This window comes from Equus quagga, chromosome 18 (assembly GCF_021613505.1).
Source record: "Equus quagga isolate Etosha38 chromosome 18, UCLA_HA_Equagga_1.0, whole genome shotgun sequence".
Taxonomy (NCBI): Eukaryota; Metazoa; Chordata; class Mammalia; order Perissodactyla; family Equidae; genus Equus; species Equus quagga.
In genome coordinates this window covers 46,265,955-46,280,697 of record NC_060284.1, presented here as the reverse complement: position 1 = coordinate 46,280,697, position 14,743 = coordinate 46,265,955, and the positions used below count along the sequence as shown (strand labels likewise).

The following is a 14,743-nucleotide window of genomic DNA, read 5'->3' as shown; positions in this document are numbered from 1 at the left end:
GAGGGAAAGTGTTGGGGGAGTGGGCGTAACTATGAGAATGAATCTGGTTGCATTAGCACATGGGGGAGGGGCAAATAAGGGCTGATTATGACCATTTCTGGAAACTCAAAAATATTTTGAAAGTACTTGCAAAGCTGTTTCTTTACCCAATCTGCCAACTGGCATCCTTAGTCATCTCATCAACAACCCACCAATTTTCTCTCTCCCAACTTAACTGTCTTCTCATTTTCTGCATGAAAGCCTCTATTCACCCTCCTTAAGAGTGTGTTGGGGGAAGGAGGCTGGCCAGGGAGTTTTGCCCCCATTCTTCTTTAGGTGACTTTATTTCAGTTTTCACATTTCTACATAGATGCTGACCACTCTGCAGTGATTCTCCTGCCCCTTTCTACGTTCTCCTCTTTATTTTATTTCCTTCTATTTCTCTTTATCTGTTTCTGTCTCCCCCTGCCCCTCTTCCCAATGTTCCCATTCCTTTCCATCTTTCTGTTTCTCTCTCCTCCATGGGCAGATCATAGTGGAAATGTGCTAATTTCACTTCTGAGTGGAAATTTCACTTCTGAGTACCTCCATTAAGCTCAGGATAGCAGATAAGGAGGGAGGCAAGGCAAGACTGGGACAAGAGCACGTCTTCCAGTTCCTATCTTCCCCTCCCCTAAACTAGTAACAGTAACAATTCCATTTAATTAACACAAACCATACGCCAGGGCCTATGCAGGAGCTTTATGTAGATGCCTTAATTTCATTCTCACAACTAGCCTGTAAGGTAGTTACCATTATTATCAGTACCCAATATCACACAGCTAGTAAATAAGTGGTAAAGCCAAGATTTAAATCCCAGGAATCTGGCGTTAGAGCTCATACACTTACCACCGGGCTGTACTTTCAAGACTTCACAAACTTGGTCAGGTCATGACCCACACAAAATGTGGTGATGCTTGTACAACACATAGGGGTAAACTGGAAGACATTCGGACTAAGGGGGAAAAATATTTTTTTACTTTCTTTATATAATATAATAACAATATACAAAATAATAGAAAAGATATCAAACATTGCATTGTAAAAATAAAATCTTTTTAGATTTTGAATGAGAATCTTGTGCTTCCTTCTAAGAATACAGCTTTTGATAATTAGGTTTTATGGTTGAAGTAGCAACAGGCAATTCCTGATCAAGGTTTTAAATGATCTCTCTAAATTCTCGATAGTCACCATTGACAAGAGACTTTCCTGCACATGTGGATGGTGGCAAATGACACAACAGCATTCACTGCTTTTTCTTTGGTTGATGAACAATCTTTTCTTACCATTGACCAGAATTTAGATAATCCAATCGCTAAATCGTCCTTCGAGGATATAAGCGTTCTTTCAATCTAACAGCTATTACTTTCCTTTTCAATGACAAATGTAGTGCTAAAATTTCTTATGATTATTTGAATAGATTTCAGATCCAGTTGAACTTTTTTGTATCATGTATTTCAAAATAATGATAAAGCATTTCCTTAGGAATACACAGTATTGCTCTACTGGTCTTATGAATTTTTCTTAAAATTTAAATAATAAAATTACTAGTGAGCCATTTCAACCTCCTTTTTAAGTTTGAATTTTTGCTTTTAAATTGATAAACTTTGTCAGCACATTGTGTATTTCACATGGTCCTTGCAATTTTCAATTAACTTCATTGAGGAGCTCAGCAAGGTCCAACGTGTTTTGAAGCCAATAATTTATCTTTCAAGAAGTTTTTCAAAGTGAGTATAATTCACAAGTTTTTTCAATTCATCTCTTAGCTTATAAACTCTCAATAAATCTCTCCTTGAACAGTCAGTCTGCTTTAGTGCGAAACAGCACAGACAGTTCTTCGGAACCCATTTCTTCACCTAAAACTAAAAAGAGAAGCAGATATGGAAGTTTAGATGTTATTGGGGTCACCTTCTTTATGACAACCTTTTATGTGGAATTCAGACCCACAGGCAACGTTTATATAACAAAGATTTTCTGTGAATAAATACTGCTTGAATCTCAAGATTTTCAGAATGAACTTGATGACATAGCCTTCTTGCCATTACAGCCTCACCATCAGACGTGAACTCAAGTGGTATTTACAAAATCTATTTCAAGTGTTCATCTACTTCTTTGAATGTTTCACCCCAACAACTTGGTTTGGTTCTTCTTTGCAGGACAAATGGTGTTGTTCCAAGCATTTCTCAGCAGAGTTTCTTTCTAACTGGTGCTATTAACTATGTTCAGTTACTAATGACTGTGGACTCACCAATCTCCCAGACTGTTTTGATGTGGTCATCTTCTAGACCAGGGTGAAAAAACCCCAAAAAACATAAAAAGAAGAACTCTTTTGTTTTTTGGAGCTTTTAAAATTGCTCTTGTCTAAACTTTAAAACATTTAAATCGTTTTTTCCCTTTGAGATGGATATTTTGTGTTAAGGAGCCAGCTTGGTTTGCAGTGTGGTACAATTTCTTATTTTGATGCTTCCACATAAACAAGATATCTAAGCTGAGGAAAAGAAAAATAATGCAGAGAAATGCAAATTTGAGATAATACTCACTATATTGCCTAATTAGCGACAAATGTTTGTGGACTATTTTATCTTGTGACTATGATGATGTTCCAGCAAATACATTACTGTGGGAAAATAAAATAATTTTAGAAATGAAATCTAGTTAAACAAAAATACTGTAGAAAATTATAAGCCTTTATGGCTTCATAAATTGGCTTTTTAGATAATGCATGTTACCTGCATTTTAAGACTTGGAAAAATAGCAAAAAATAAGCATAGAGTAGGCATTTAAATGTTAAATTTTATTTAATTCAGTATTAAAATTGTGGAAAACTGACAAAATATAAATATTATTTTCATTCATGTCATTCAAAAATATTTTGAAAATTTGGCTTTCTGAAGCTGTAAAGGCGTAGAGTCCCTTTCAATGAATCAATTTAATTCAAGTATGTCCAATTGTTATTTTTGAAAGAAATATTTTTTAATTTATAAAAACAAACAATAATACATTATTAAAACCCATTAAGAATCAGATAGACTAGCAGTTAATATCTATAGGCATTAGAAAAAAGAAAGAACAAAGAAAGGAATTAAGGAAGGAAGGGATAAATTGGATAATTCAGAAAATTAGGAAAGTCAGTTTTATGCTCTTTAGAAATACCTAATATTAGCTTATGTTAGTAATACTGATTATGATGATTATGAACATAGATAGCAATCATACATTCCATTGATGTCAGTAAAAAATATGAACATTAGAGTGAATTAAATCAAAAGAAAAAATATTTTAGAGTATCACAAACCAAAAAAACATCACTGAAGACAAACAAACCTGGACTAAAGTAACAATCACAGCCCAGGAAGATTCGCTGGGGCCGTCAGGAGAGCAGCCTCTCAAAGCTCTCTAGCTGTGATGCTTGCTAAAGTCTTAGGCAGAAAATAATGGTTATTGAACACAGGGAGTTTATAGAGGGAGCCATTGCTTTCAAATACAATTTTAACTACTATGAAATTTTGAATGGTTGTAGAAAACATTTTGCAAGTTTATCACCATAAAAAATTTATGTCTGTCAAGCCATTTGTGATCCACCTGTGGTTATTGCCCACTGACTGAAAGCATCATGATGTTCTCCCAGGCATCCGTGTCTCTCTGTTTCTTCTTGCCTTTGAAAAGAGGACAGTATCAGTGGGTGGGGAAGCTAGGAGCTGGTGAGGTACCCAGGGAAGCAGTTGTTGGGAATCCTGTATTTCTACTGTAGTTTGAGGATGATTGGTCAAGGAAGTTTAACGGCACAGAAGGCATTGGCTTTGCAAATGATCTCAAGTTTTTCTTTAGAGCAAGAATAATGGAGAGACAGTGAGAAATTGGAAGGATTTAAAGCACGAGTTGATTGGAATGGTCTTGGGAGAGAAAGATCCTAAGAGATTTGGGACCAAACTAGAAGGATCTGGAAGAACCAGGAGGCTGTATCTTCCAGGAAGTTTGAACATGAAGGTCCATATCCATCTTAAGCACGTAGTTATGGATGCTGGTGTTGAGGCAGCATGGCAAGAGCTTCCTGGGGGAACAGAACTGATGGTTAAGAATGCCCAACTGGGGACAATCTGGAGCTAAAGCATCAATATCAAATGGGGAAACCCCTCAGAGATGGGGAAGAAAGATGAGGAAATGCTAAGGTAAGCCTATAGTAAGCTAGAGGCTGAAGGCTGAACCGTTCAGGAACCTACTTCAGAAGGAAAAAGAGAGATCAAAGTAACTGGAGAGTCAGACTGGGAAAAACCAGGAATGAGCTGGTCAGCATAAAAACACGATGTGAGGGCAGAAAAAAACCTTGAGATCACAGGAGATCAGATAGAGTAGAAGGCTAGATCAGGTTTCCTAGGAGACAACTGCTGCTCCGGTGAGGCTAAAGGCTCAATGACATTTTGAAGCACCAACCTGGGGTGTTACCTTGTTCCACCCTTCTGCATCTTAAAAAGGATATAAACTGGCTCTCCAAGAGAAGGGAGTTCTCTTGAGATGGGTCTAGGCCACGCTTGCATCAGGGTAGGAGTTCATGGAGATGGGGAAGGGTTCATCAAGGACAAGCGGGTCAGGGAAGTGGGGAACAGAGCATTCTGATGGAACCCACTGCTGCTTTAGATAGACATAAATGACTTGGGTATGGCTTTAACCATTTCACTTTCCATACTCTCCCACCTTTCCTCTATTCATTCTCCAAATCTTCTGCCCCACTTCTTCCCCTCCAATCTTCTACCCCAACCATCAGTCTATATGATAGATTTTCTGACAACCCAATTACTTTTATGAAGATGAGCTCATGTGAATGTGTATCAGTATGTACAGGTATTCTTGTAAATTTTTCAACCCCTCTCCCATCTTATTGCACTTACCTCTATTCTAGCAACTATCACGTTGCTTTGTGATTCTTTAACAGTCTATAACCCTCTGTGGGCTGCAAGCCTTTAAGATCGGCGTCCTTGTCTTACTCATCTTGCTGTCTTCTGAGCCAGCATTATTCTTGAAATGTTTTTGATTGAATATTAGAAAATTCTGCATGTTCCTGGAATTCTAGCAAAAGCTAATGCCTCTGATGGTTAAGGGATAGGGAATTCCATGAAAAGGAAAAAAGTTAATCTTGTTAAGAATGAATCATAGGATCATTGACCCTCAGGATTATGGACTTGATGCAGAACAATCACCACCACCTCCATTACCCTTACCAATACTCTCACAACTAAGGCTTGAACAGGAAAGTCTTTATGAAGTAACTGTCCAGCTGTAGTAAGGCACAGCACAGCCACACTCACATGGTCTCATGCCTATTCTGACCAATTTAGACTCAACTTTGGGACCAGAGGCAAGCATAACCTTCATTAATTTTAAATCATCCTCTCAAGGGATCAGATTAAAAAGAGAAAACTTGAAAAGAGGGAGAGAAAAACAAGGATTTACCAAAAGGGGTAGTCCTGAAGAAATTTAAAATACTTCTGTGATGTCATCTTGAGTGAGGTTGCTTTACATACTAAGGTGGATTTTCCTCTTACTCAGTACTTGTTTATACAGCAGGCTGCACTCTCTCTAGAGGGCACACTTAGAATTAGCGGAGAGTTTGAGCGAAAGAACTTTCTCTCCTGGTTTGGAATTTGACATGTATTTTTCTCTCCCTTGTCCTCTTTTGGTTACTTCCATTTTCTCCTTTCTGTCTACCAATTTCCTAAAACACATAAAAGTGTAGTACAGAGTTCTTTTGGAACATTAAATGCCAGTCAATTCAAACTCCTTGGAGGAAACTATGGGTTTAAATAATACCAAATAATTATCTATCTAAATAATATCTATTAAATAATAATTGTTAATATTAATAATTATATTAGATGTTAGATATGAGTGATTATCTATTAAATGATTCAATCAAGATTAATTGGCTTCCCACTCTCTCTACATGATTAAAAAAGGGAAATTTCTGCAGTGTGTATCTTGAAAATGTCTCTCCCTTTTATCTTTTTCCTCTTAGATTATAAGGCTTTTGAAGAGGCAGCCGAACACTTCCAGCCTTACATCAAATTTTTTGCTACCTTCGACAAAGGAGTAAGTATCCGTGAAACCTCAATTTGAACACTTCTGTAGGTGCAAGGATTAAAGTTTGAACTTTCCACCACCTTTTCTTTTAGCAACATTAACCATCCTCCATCCATTAACACTTTCTCCAGAAGTGTTAGAAATATGTCAGTAAATCACTACGGAATGAGAGATGAGTACAAAGATGATTAATTCAGAGGATGGAGGGTATTTCTGAAAACATCCAATGAAAAGTGATGAAGCATTCTTTATCACCTTAAACACTAAGAATGGGAAGCGTGTGAGCCCAGAGTGTGCCAGGACACTGGCCGCTGCTTGCTTTTTGTTTAGAGTATCCTCTCCCTTCCTAGGGTTGCGTACTTCCCCCTCTCCTGGGTTAGGATGGGGGGTGGAATGAGGAGGAGTCCTGGGGGCTTCAGAAAGTCACCTGCATCTTCAGGAGACGGCGTTGATGCACTTGTCTACCATGCAATTGCTCTTTATTTTCTGGATGTGTCAAGTGCTTTTATATGCCAAACGACAGCAGAGATAGAGGGATCTTTAATCAATGGGGAATTTATTTGGGGTCTACTGTGGTCTGAGTACTCCACTCTGGCTCCAGTTACAACTAAAATGGCTACTATTTATCAACTGCTTTCTGTGTGTTGGGCACAATTTGATATATTGCATTTATACTATCTCTAATCCTCTAAACAACTCTGAAAAGTAAGAACCCCCACTTCCCAGATGAGAAAAAAAGATTTAGAAAGGTTAAGTAATATCCCGGGTCTCCAGTCACTTAATGATAGTGCTAAGATCCCAATTTAGGATTATGTGTGCCCAAAATGCATGCCCTTTCCTCTGTACCATACTATTAAGTAGAAGATTCTGTACCTTCCCTTGAGATTCAGCATGCATACCCACACACCCGCACTCATGCTCACACTCACAACCACGTAAAATACTACATACATGTAACGCACCCAACACATACATACACAACACACATACATATAACACATACATAACACATACAATATATACACTTACGCTTGCACAACACACAAACATAACACACTCAAGCATACCCACACTCACATACTTACAACACCCACAATACACACACTCTCACACATCCACACATATAATTCGCACACACACCCCCCCAACTAAAAGCCCTAGATCACCATTTTTACTAGAACAAATAAATCTAGGGCAAACTAAGTCCTGACCAAATTCCAGTAAAAGTTCATCAGAGAGCGTCCTGCTGGGGAGTAAGGCAGTTGTGAGCAGTGCTCACGGGCCTTTATGCTATGAGGAGTTCAAGTATTCTGCGAAAAACAAGAGGAGGCCTGTAGGTGCTGGGGCCTCCTGTAGGGAAGGAGTATGAGAAGAGATTGCATTCAGTTCAGACGCATGTTGACCCACTTCAGTGGATATGGCCCTGTTTAGCAGCCTGTAATCCAGAAGAGAAGTCTATAATCTAAGTAATATAATCTAAACTTGAAGACAGTTTACCCTAATTGGTTGGATTAGAGTTGGGAGAGATCTTGAGCAAGAATACCAAAAAGAATAATAATTATCACCTATTAAGTGCTTTTTGTGTACCAGACTTTGTGCTAAGAGCTTTACTTATGTATTCTCATTTAATCCTCTCACCACCCCTGTAAAAGAGGGATTAGTATGCTTCATCTACAGAGGATGAAACTGAGGCCCAGAGAGATTAAGTGATTTGCTCATGGTCACATAGCTGGTGAGTAGTGAAGCTTAATATAATCTCAGGTCAGCCAGACTTCAAAGTCAATGCTCTGTACCACTATACTCCAGAGAAAGAAGCAATGCATGTAAAATGTGTAGCTGGCGACTGGCACACAGTAAGCATTTGGTAAATGTTAGCTACCACTGTTGTTCATAAAAGGCAGTCATCTAAGCCCAGGAGGGTGGAGGTTGGGAGAGGATAGTGGTGGAGAAGGAGAGGTACAGAGAAGCTAAGCTGAATCCATCACTGATGTTTAATTATGATAGGCCAGGAGTGACTAAGGTGGCTCCTGGGAAAGAACTCATCTGAGGGGAGAGAGTCAGGCAGACAAGCTTGGCCAAGCAACAAAACCTCAGTTCTTAGAACCGAGTTGAGGGTAGTGTCTGCTTTCAGATGTGCCTCTCAGCCCAACCATACGGCTTCATGCCTGTGGCCCATGGAGAAAGGGAGGTCAGGCTATAATTAAAAATTCAGGAGGCTCTTCACTAAAAACTCTGTAAGACACTGAGTCATAAGAGGCCCTGTTCATGTAGCCTTGTGGGACTGTATAACATTTACAGTCATGCGCTGCTTAAAGATGGGGATATGTCCTGAGAAATGTTTTGTTAGGCAATGTTGTCACTGTGCAAACATCATAGAGTGCACTTACACAAACCTAGATGGTGTAGCCTGCTATACACTTAAGCTAGATGGTACTAATCTTATGGGACCACCATCTTATATGCAGTCTGCTGTTGACCTAAACGTCATTATGCGGCCATGACTATAAAAAGAGAGAGACACACTCTCTACCTCCTTGTGGAACCTGGGGGGAAGGGCTGTTGCACACAGAGGACTTGATGCCATTTGGGACTTAAGAACTTGCACCTATCAGTTAGAGAGTTGGGGGATAATAGTGTCCAAAAGGAGGTGGTGGGGTCCAGAGGCATGGCTGCACCCAGTAGAAGCCTCATAACGTCCAGCAGGCGGTGCTAGAGCAGAAGAGGTGGCTGAAAAGACCTGTTTGTGAGACACACCTTAGGGAATCCCAGAGGGACCTGGGGGAGGAGAGGCGCTTTGTAGAGGTTTGAAACCAGGAGAGCCAAGGACCTAGGAAGCACTAACACAGCCCCGAAGATACAAAACCAATAAATATATTATATTAAATACATATATATGAGTTGGAGAACTGTGAAGAGGGTGAGATGTCAGGGCTGCTGGAGTAGATTTGGGAGTTAGGAGTTTCCAACCACAGTCCATATTGGTATCTCCCAAGGAACTTTTAAAACCATGCATTCCTGGGCCCCACGCCTGGAAATTTGGATTTTTTAGGATTGTGACCAGGCCTAGAAATACGCATTTTCAAAAAGCTCCCTGGGGAATTTTACCTGGTGCACAGGTTTGGGACCAGCACTAATCTATGGCTCCTGATCCTGAATCAAGCCCCACGAGGGCCCAACCTCTCTAAAGCAAACGGAGCAAGATAGAGCCTGAGGGCTAAGGATGGCATCTGCTCTGCTGCACCTCACAGCCTGAAACATGTCGGTTCTAACTACCCCATGTCTCGTTCTTTTCTTGGAGTGAATAGTGAGAAGCAAAATCATTTTTTTGAATGATATTGGGGCAAAAGAAGCTATGATTATCTAAACCAAGTTAATGGAGAAGACAGACGTTGAGAAAGCCTAAATTCACTGAGTTGGTTTCACTGGCAACAACTGAAATGGCTTGCCAACTTGTAGAAAAAACATGTACCAACATTCATACACATGCAAATGTCAGGAAAATGACCATTGTCTTTGGCAAAATCCATTCCAACTAGTTAAAAAAAAAGGAGAAGAAAGAAGCATAAAAGAACTCATTATATGGACCTCTTCAGCTTTTAACAGTAAAATCCATTCTTACATAATTGTACTATCTATGAACCAAGGCTGGTCCCAGAACAGTACCTTGGATACAGTTGGCCCCACTAAATATTTACTGAATAAACGAAGGAATCAATGCCTCAATCAATCAAATCTACTTCAGTCTTTACCATGCAAGACGCAACGAAACGAATGAAAGAAAGGGATCCCCTGAGACTGCAAGATGAGGGCACTCAGTGGTGGTGGTGAGGATGCAGTGAACAGGCCTCTGGAACGTTTTGCTCAGGGTTCCCAAGACTGAAACTTGTCACAATCCAGCTTTACGTTTATGGTCTTCACGGTCTTAACACTGCAGACCCGGATACTGGCACTCAAGGATCAGGGAGAGACACACACACACGTATGCACACTCACAGGCACAGGTGCATCTACACTGCTTACCATGAGGGAGGTTCTGGTGAGGTCCTCTTCACCTTTAGAAAGGCTTAATTCTACAGACTGTGATGGGGGATGACTTGATGAGAGCATGTTACAAGAGGAACAGGGGAACATCTCACTAAAATACGTGCAGAGCCAATGTCGTATTTAAAGGGACATATATTCCTTTCTGTACCGTCTCAAGGACAAGGTAGTTTTCAAACGAAGGGAAAGTGGAATGGAGGCAAATTGGTAGTTCAGAACATTCCACTGCCTGTGTTTGAATCCGGGCTCGATCCCCTTCCAGGCATGCGATCTTTACAAACTGCATACTCAGACTGTGCCTCAGCTTCATCATTTGTTAAATAAGGATAATAATAGTTCTTACCTCATACAATCAAACTGAGGATTCATAAAGTAATCAACCTAAAACACTTTGCAACAGTGCCTGGCACACAGTAAGCACTCCACGTGCTCGCTCTTATTACTGTTTTCTTTCATCCAGTCACTTCACATAAGCAGTTTCCTGGTTCCTACACTATGAAGTAAGCGAACTCAGAAAACCAGAATCCAATGTCATTTTCAAGCCCATTCTGTGGGACGGGCCCAGCTTTGAGAAGAACCCTGTGTAAACCCAAACACTGGTTTTACAGTTGCTATTTTCACCCCCATGCTCCCCACCCCATCATCCACACCACCTCCCCCCCATAAAAGAGGAAAGAAGTAAGAAAAAAGCCCACACTTTCTTGTCTCTTAAAATCAACATGCCCATAAAATCTCCTTTGACTGACTGTAGCTCTTCACACAGACTGTTTGCTTTATCTCTGAGTAGGATGCTGGCGTTTCTGGACCTTAAGTACTGTCAGAAATGTCTTAGAATATAGTGACCTGGAATTAATAGCAATTGACGACAAAAACCATGCAGATGCCAGTGTTTCCTGAGAATGGACGTCCTTGTGTAACAGCTTATGTAACACCCAGTTGCCCCCCCCCTCCCCAATTACTCCCTGCTGACCTGGGCCTCTGCACCATTGGTTACCACCACAGGGCGTCAGCTCTTAGGCAATTCCTCTTTAGTTTCAAGGGAACCACTGTTCATCTCTGTGCTTTCTTGGGTCACAGCTCTGAATTAGAAAAGAAAGGCATTTGCTTTTCTACAGAGCATTGCACATTCCAGGCCTCTCAAATCATTTCACAAAAAGAAGTCTGAGTTCAGCAGCTCTCCAGGCGAACACAGCAACCATTCTGCCCTGACAACAGACTGTGTGACCACTTAACCAAGAGAGGAGATGTCATCCAGGCTTTGGGTTGGCTCCCCGAGCTTTTTATCTGGTACAGAGTGAGCAGCCCATCCTCGATTGCTGGGTACTATCCCAGTTTTAGAACTGAAAGCCTGAATCCTGGGAAACCCCTCCACTCTGACAAACCAGGATGGTCAGTCACCTTATGACTGGTAACAAAGCAGGCAGCTCCCAGCACCTGAGAAACCATCAAACAAGCCCAGGACTGAGAGATAACCATACGGCCCGTGCTTCAATCCATATAACAAGTAGGGTTTATGAGCTGATCAGTGGCTGGCCTCTGATTCTGAGTACCATCAGTTAATTATTCTATCAAAATTGGTTCAATCAAATACAGTCAATCCAGGACACTGAGCATACTCTGTTGCCGTTTGCTTCCTCCTCCAGCCCTGGCAAATACAGTGGAGTAATGGTGACTGTAGAATTAAATTTCCCACTTTTCGTTCCAATTGCTCCCTGCCCCTGCGTCGAGCATACACTTTCATGTTTTTGCCAGAGAACGTATACGCTTCTTGTAAATGGACAACCCACTGCCACTCCAAACCAAGGAAACAAATTCAAGGAAACTATTTTCTTATTTCCAATTACTACAGGTTGCAAAGAAATTGTCCTTGAAGATGAATGAGGTTCACTTCTACGAGCCATTTATGGATGAGCCCATTGCCATCCCCAACAAACCTTACACAGAAGAGGAGCTCGTGGAGTTTGTGAAGGAGCACCAAAGGTGCCCCAGATGGCATGCAGGGGGTTGGGGGGCGGGTTGAGGGTTTGGGGAATGGAGAAGAGCTGCTCAGTCCTGACATTTCAGACCCCCAAGAGCAACAACCTGGAGCTGGTACCCTAGCAGAACTGAACTCAGTAGTATGGTTTTGTTGGTCATTGATCAGTGGCAGGGATGTTGCTACATTTTCTGCATATGGGTCTCCACTTGTAAGCAGGGTTAGGCCCTCTCCCCCAAGTCAGCAAATCCCCTCAAAGTCAGAGTAAGAGATCTTTCAAGTAAAATTGTACAATAATAATGATACTAATTTAGTGACAGCCTCCTATATGCCAAGTAACATGCTAGATGCTTATGGAAGCTATTTTATCTAATCTTCAACATTAAGGGGTAATTAGGATTATCCCACTTTTACAAACCAAGGGGTTGGGCTCAGAGTAGTTAAGTAACTTAGCCAAGGGTGAACATTCTATACATAGAACTTCTGGAAGAGGAATATTTGATACCACTTGGAGTAGCTTTAGCATAGATTAGTCAACGTTTTCCGTAAAGGGCTGGATAGTAAATATTTCAGGCTTTGTGAGCCAGATGGTCTCTGTTGCAACTACTTAATTCTGTTGGCAGTAAATGTGGAAGTGGCCATGGACAATATGTAAACAAATGGGTGTGGCTGTGTCCTAATAAAAGTTTATTTATAAAAACAGGAGGCACTGGCTGGCTTTGGCCCACCAGCTGTAGTTTGGTGACCCCTGCTCTTGAGGGAGGGACAATATCAGAACATGGAACATGGTAGGGAGTTCCCCACTTTGTCCCTCTACTCTCCCTGACACATGCTCTTATATGTTCATTGAGCCTGGAACCATGATTCCCTCACCTGGTCAGTCTTAGTCCCTACAGAGAACAGAGGTTGGAGGAAGAAATATCAACAAGTCTAGCACTATTTGCCAACATTCAAAAGAAGTGAAACCATGAGCAATAATACATCCTACCTGTTCCTCCAATCATCCTTAAAGGGCATTTGATGGATGACCCTGGTGATAAAACAGCTGCAGTTCTGACTGGGGAAAACCAGGACTTCCTGTTTTCTCTCCCAGGTCTCCTCATTCTGGGCCTGCTCTGGGATCTCAGGAGTGGTATCTGATTGTGAGCAGGGAAATGTCTTCTTACCCTGAGAATGAGCTGACCCTGCACCCTCTGACCCATTGTTTGTAATAGACTTTCTAACGGTTGGATTCAATGGGTCTGTGAAGAGGCTGAGAGCATTAGGCCCAGCCCTCAGAGTGACACAGCAGGCTGGATCTGCTCTGTCTCCTCAGGGGAGAGATGGGTTTGTAGAGCTCTTCATGCTCTTGCAAATGTACCAAAATCTCATTTTACATTTCACATTGCTGAGGCTGCGCGTCTGCCTTGGTAATCCCTACTGAAGGAAGTTCATCTTTTCTCTTTTCAGACCCACTCTACGTCGCCTACGCCCAGAAGATATGTTTGAAACATGGGTAAGAAAGTGGCAAGCTCTTTCTGCCTTGTAGAAATGGATATATTCCCTAAAAAGAATACTCCTTTCAGTCTCACAACTCAAACCCTACTTGGCTGGGGCAGATGTCTGGATGGTGGAGTAGTTGAAACATGGACAACTTCACTCTCAATTGAACCCAATTCTCCATGGATCCCACTTAAACCTCTTTGGCCTACACACTGAGCTCATTTCCTGCAGTGACTACTGGCTTCCCTTCATTAGCCACCAGAGACCCAGAGTAACATAGTGAAAGGAGCTCAGGCCGTGGAGTCACAGACACTTGGGTTCAAGCCCAGAATCTGCCACCGAGTAGCTTTGCGTCCTATATCAAGTCATGTGGTCTTTCTGAGCTTTAGTTTCTGAATCTAAAATCAGGGCTTTCCGTAAGGATGAGTGGTGTGAAGAGCCCAGAACATAGCAGGTGCTCAATTAATGAATGGTAGCTATTTTTATAAATATCAACCCAAGGTGCTGGAAAGTGCTGAGTTGGATTGTCCCACAGGTCTATGTCATAGACAGTATGTCAGGTGGGTCAAATGGAATTAGAAAGAGGGCTTTGGAGATACCCCCCACACCCACCCTACCCCAGCTTTATACAAAATTCTATAAACAATAGCAACCAAAACCTGTGGAGCATTTTTCAAAGCATTTCACGTATCCTTTTACTTGGATCTTTCAACAGCTCTAGAAAGTGATGTAAAACAAGTATTATTTCAGCCCCATTTTACAGGGGAAAATTTACGATCATATGGATTAAATTAATTATTCAAGGATGCATGTGTGTATCTAATAAGATACTGTGTGTAACTACTAAGCATGAGATCTTGGGACTTAAGCTTAGGCCATCTGGAGCCAAATCTAATATTCTGTCCAGTGTCTCTCCCTAGAGTGGGCCATGGGTCCAAATCTACTATTCTGTCCAGTGTCTCTCCCTAGAGTGGGCCATGGGTCCAAATCTAATATTCTGTCCAGTGTCTCTCCCTAGAGTGGGCCATGGGTCCAAATCTAATATTCTGTCCAGTGTCTCTCCCTAGAGTGGGCCATGGGTCCAAATCTAATATTCTGTCCAGTATCTCCCTAGAGTGGGCCATGGGTCCAAATCTAATATTCTCTCCAGTG

At 41.3% G+C, this 14,743-nt stretch overlaps 1 protein-coding gene across 1 annotated transcript in view; it reads left to right on the top strand.

Annotated features, from left to right (window-relative positions):
* Positions 1-14,743, top strand: part of CASQ2 (calsequestrin 2) — a 63,335-nt gene that overhangs the window by 27,612 nt on the left and 20,980 nt on the right. Inside the window, exons 5-7 of the mRNA XM_046645836.1 lie at positions 6,029-6,102; positions 11,984-12,114; positions 13,559-13,604. Coding sequence (XP_046501792.1) covers positions 6,029-6,102; positions 11,984-12,114; positions 13,559-13,604 — 251 coding nt within the window. The remainder of the gene's footprint in view (positions 1-6,028; positions 6,103-11,983; positions 12,115-13,558; positions 13,605-14,743) is intronic.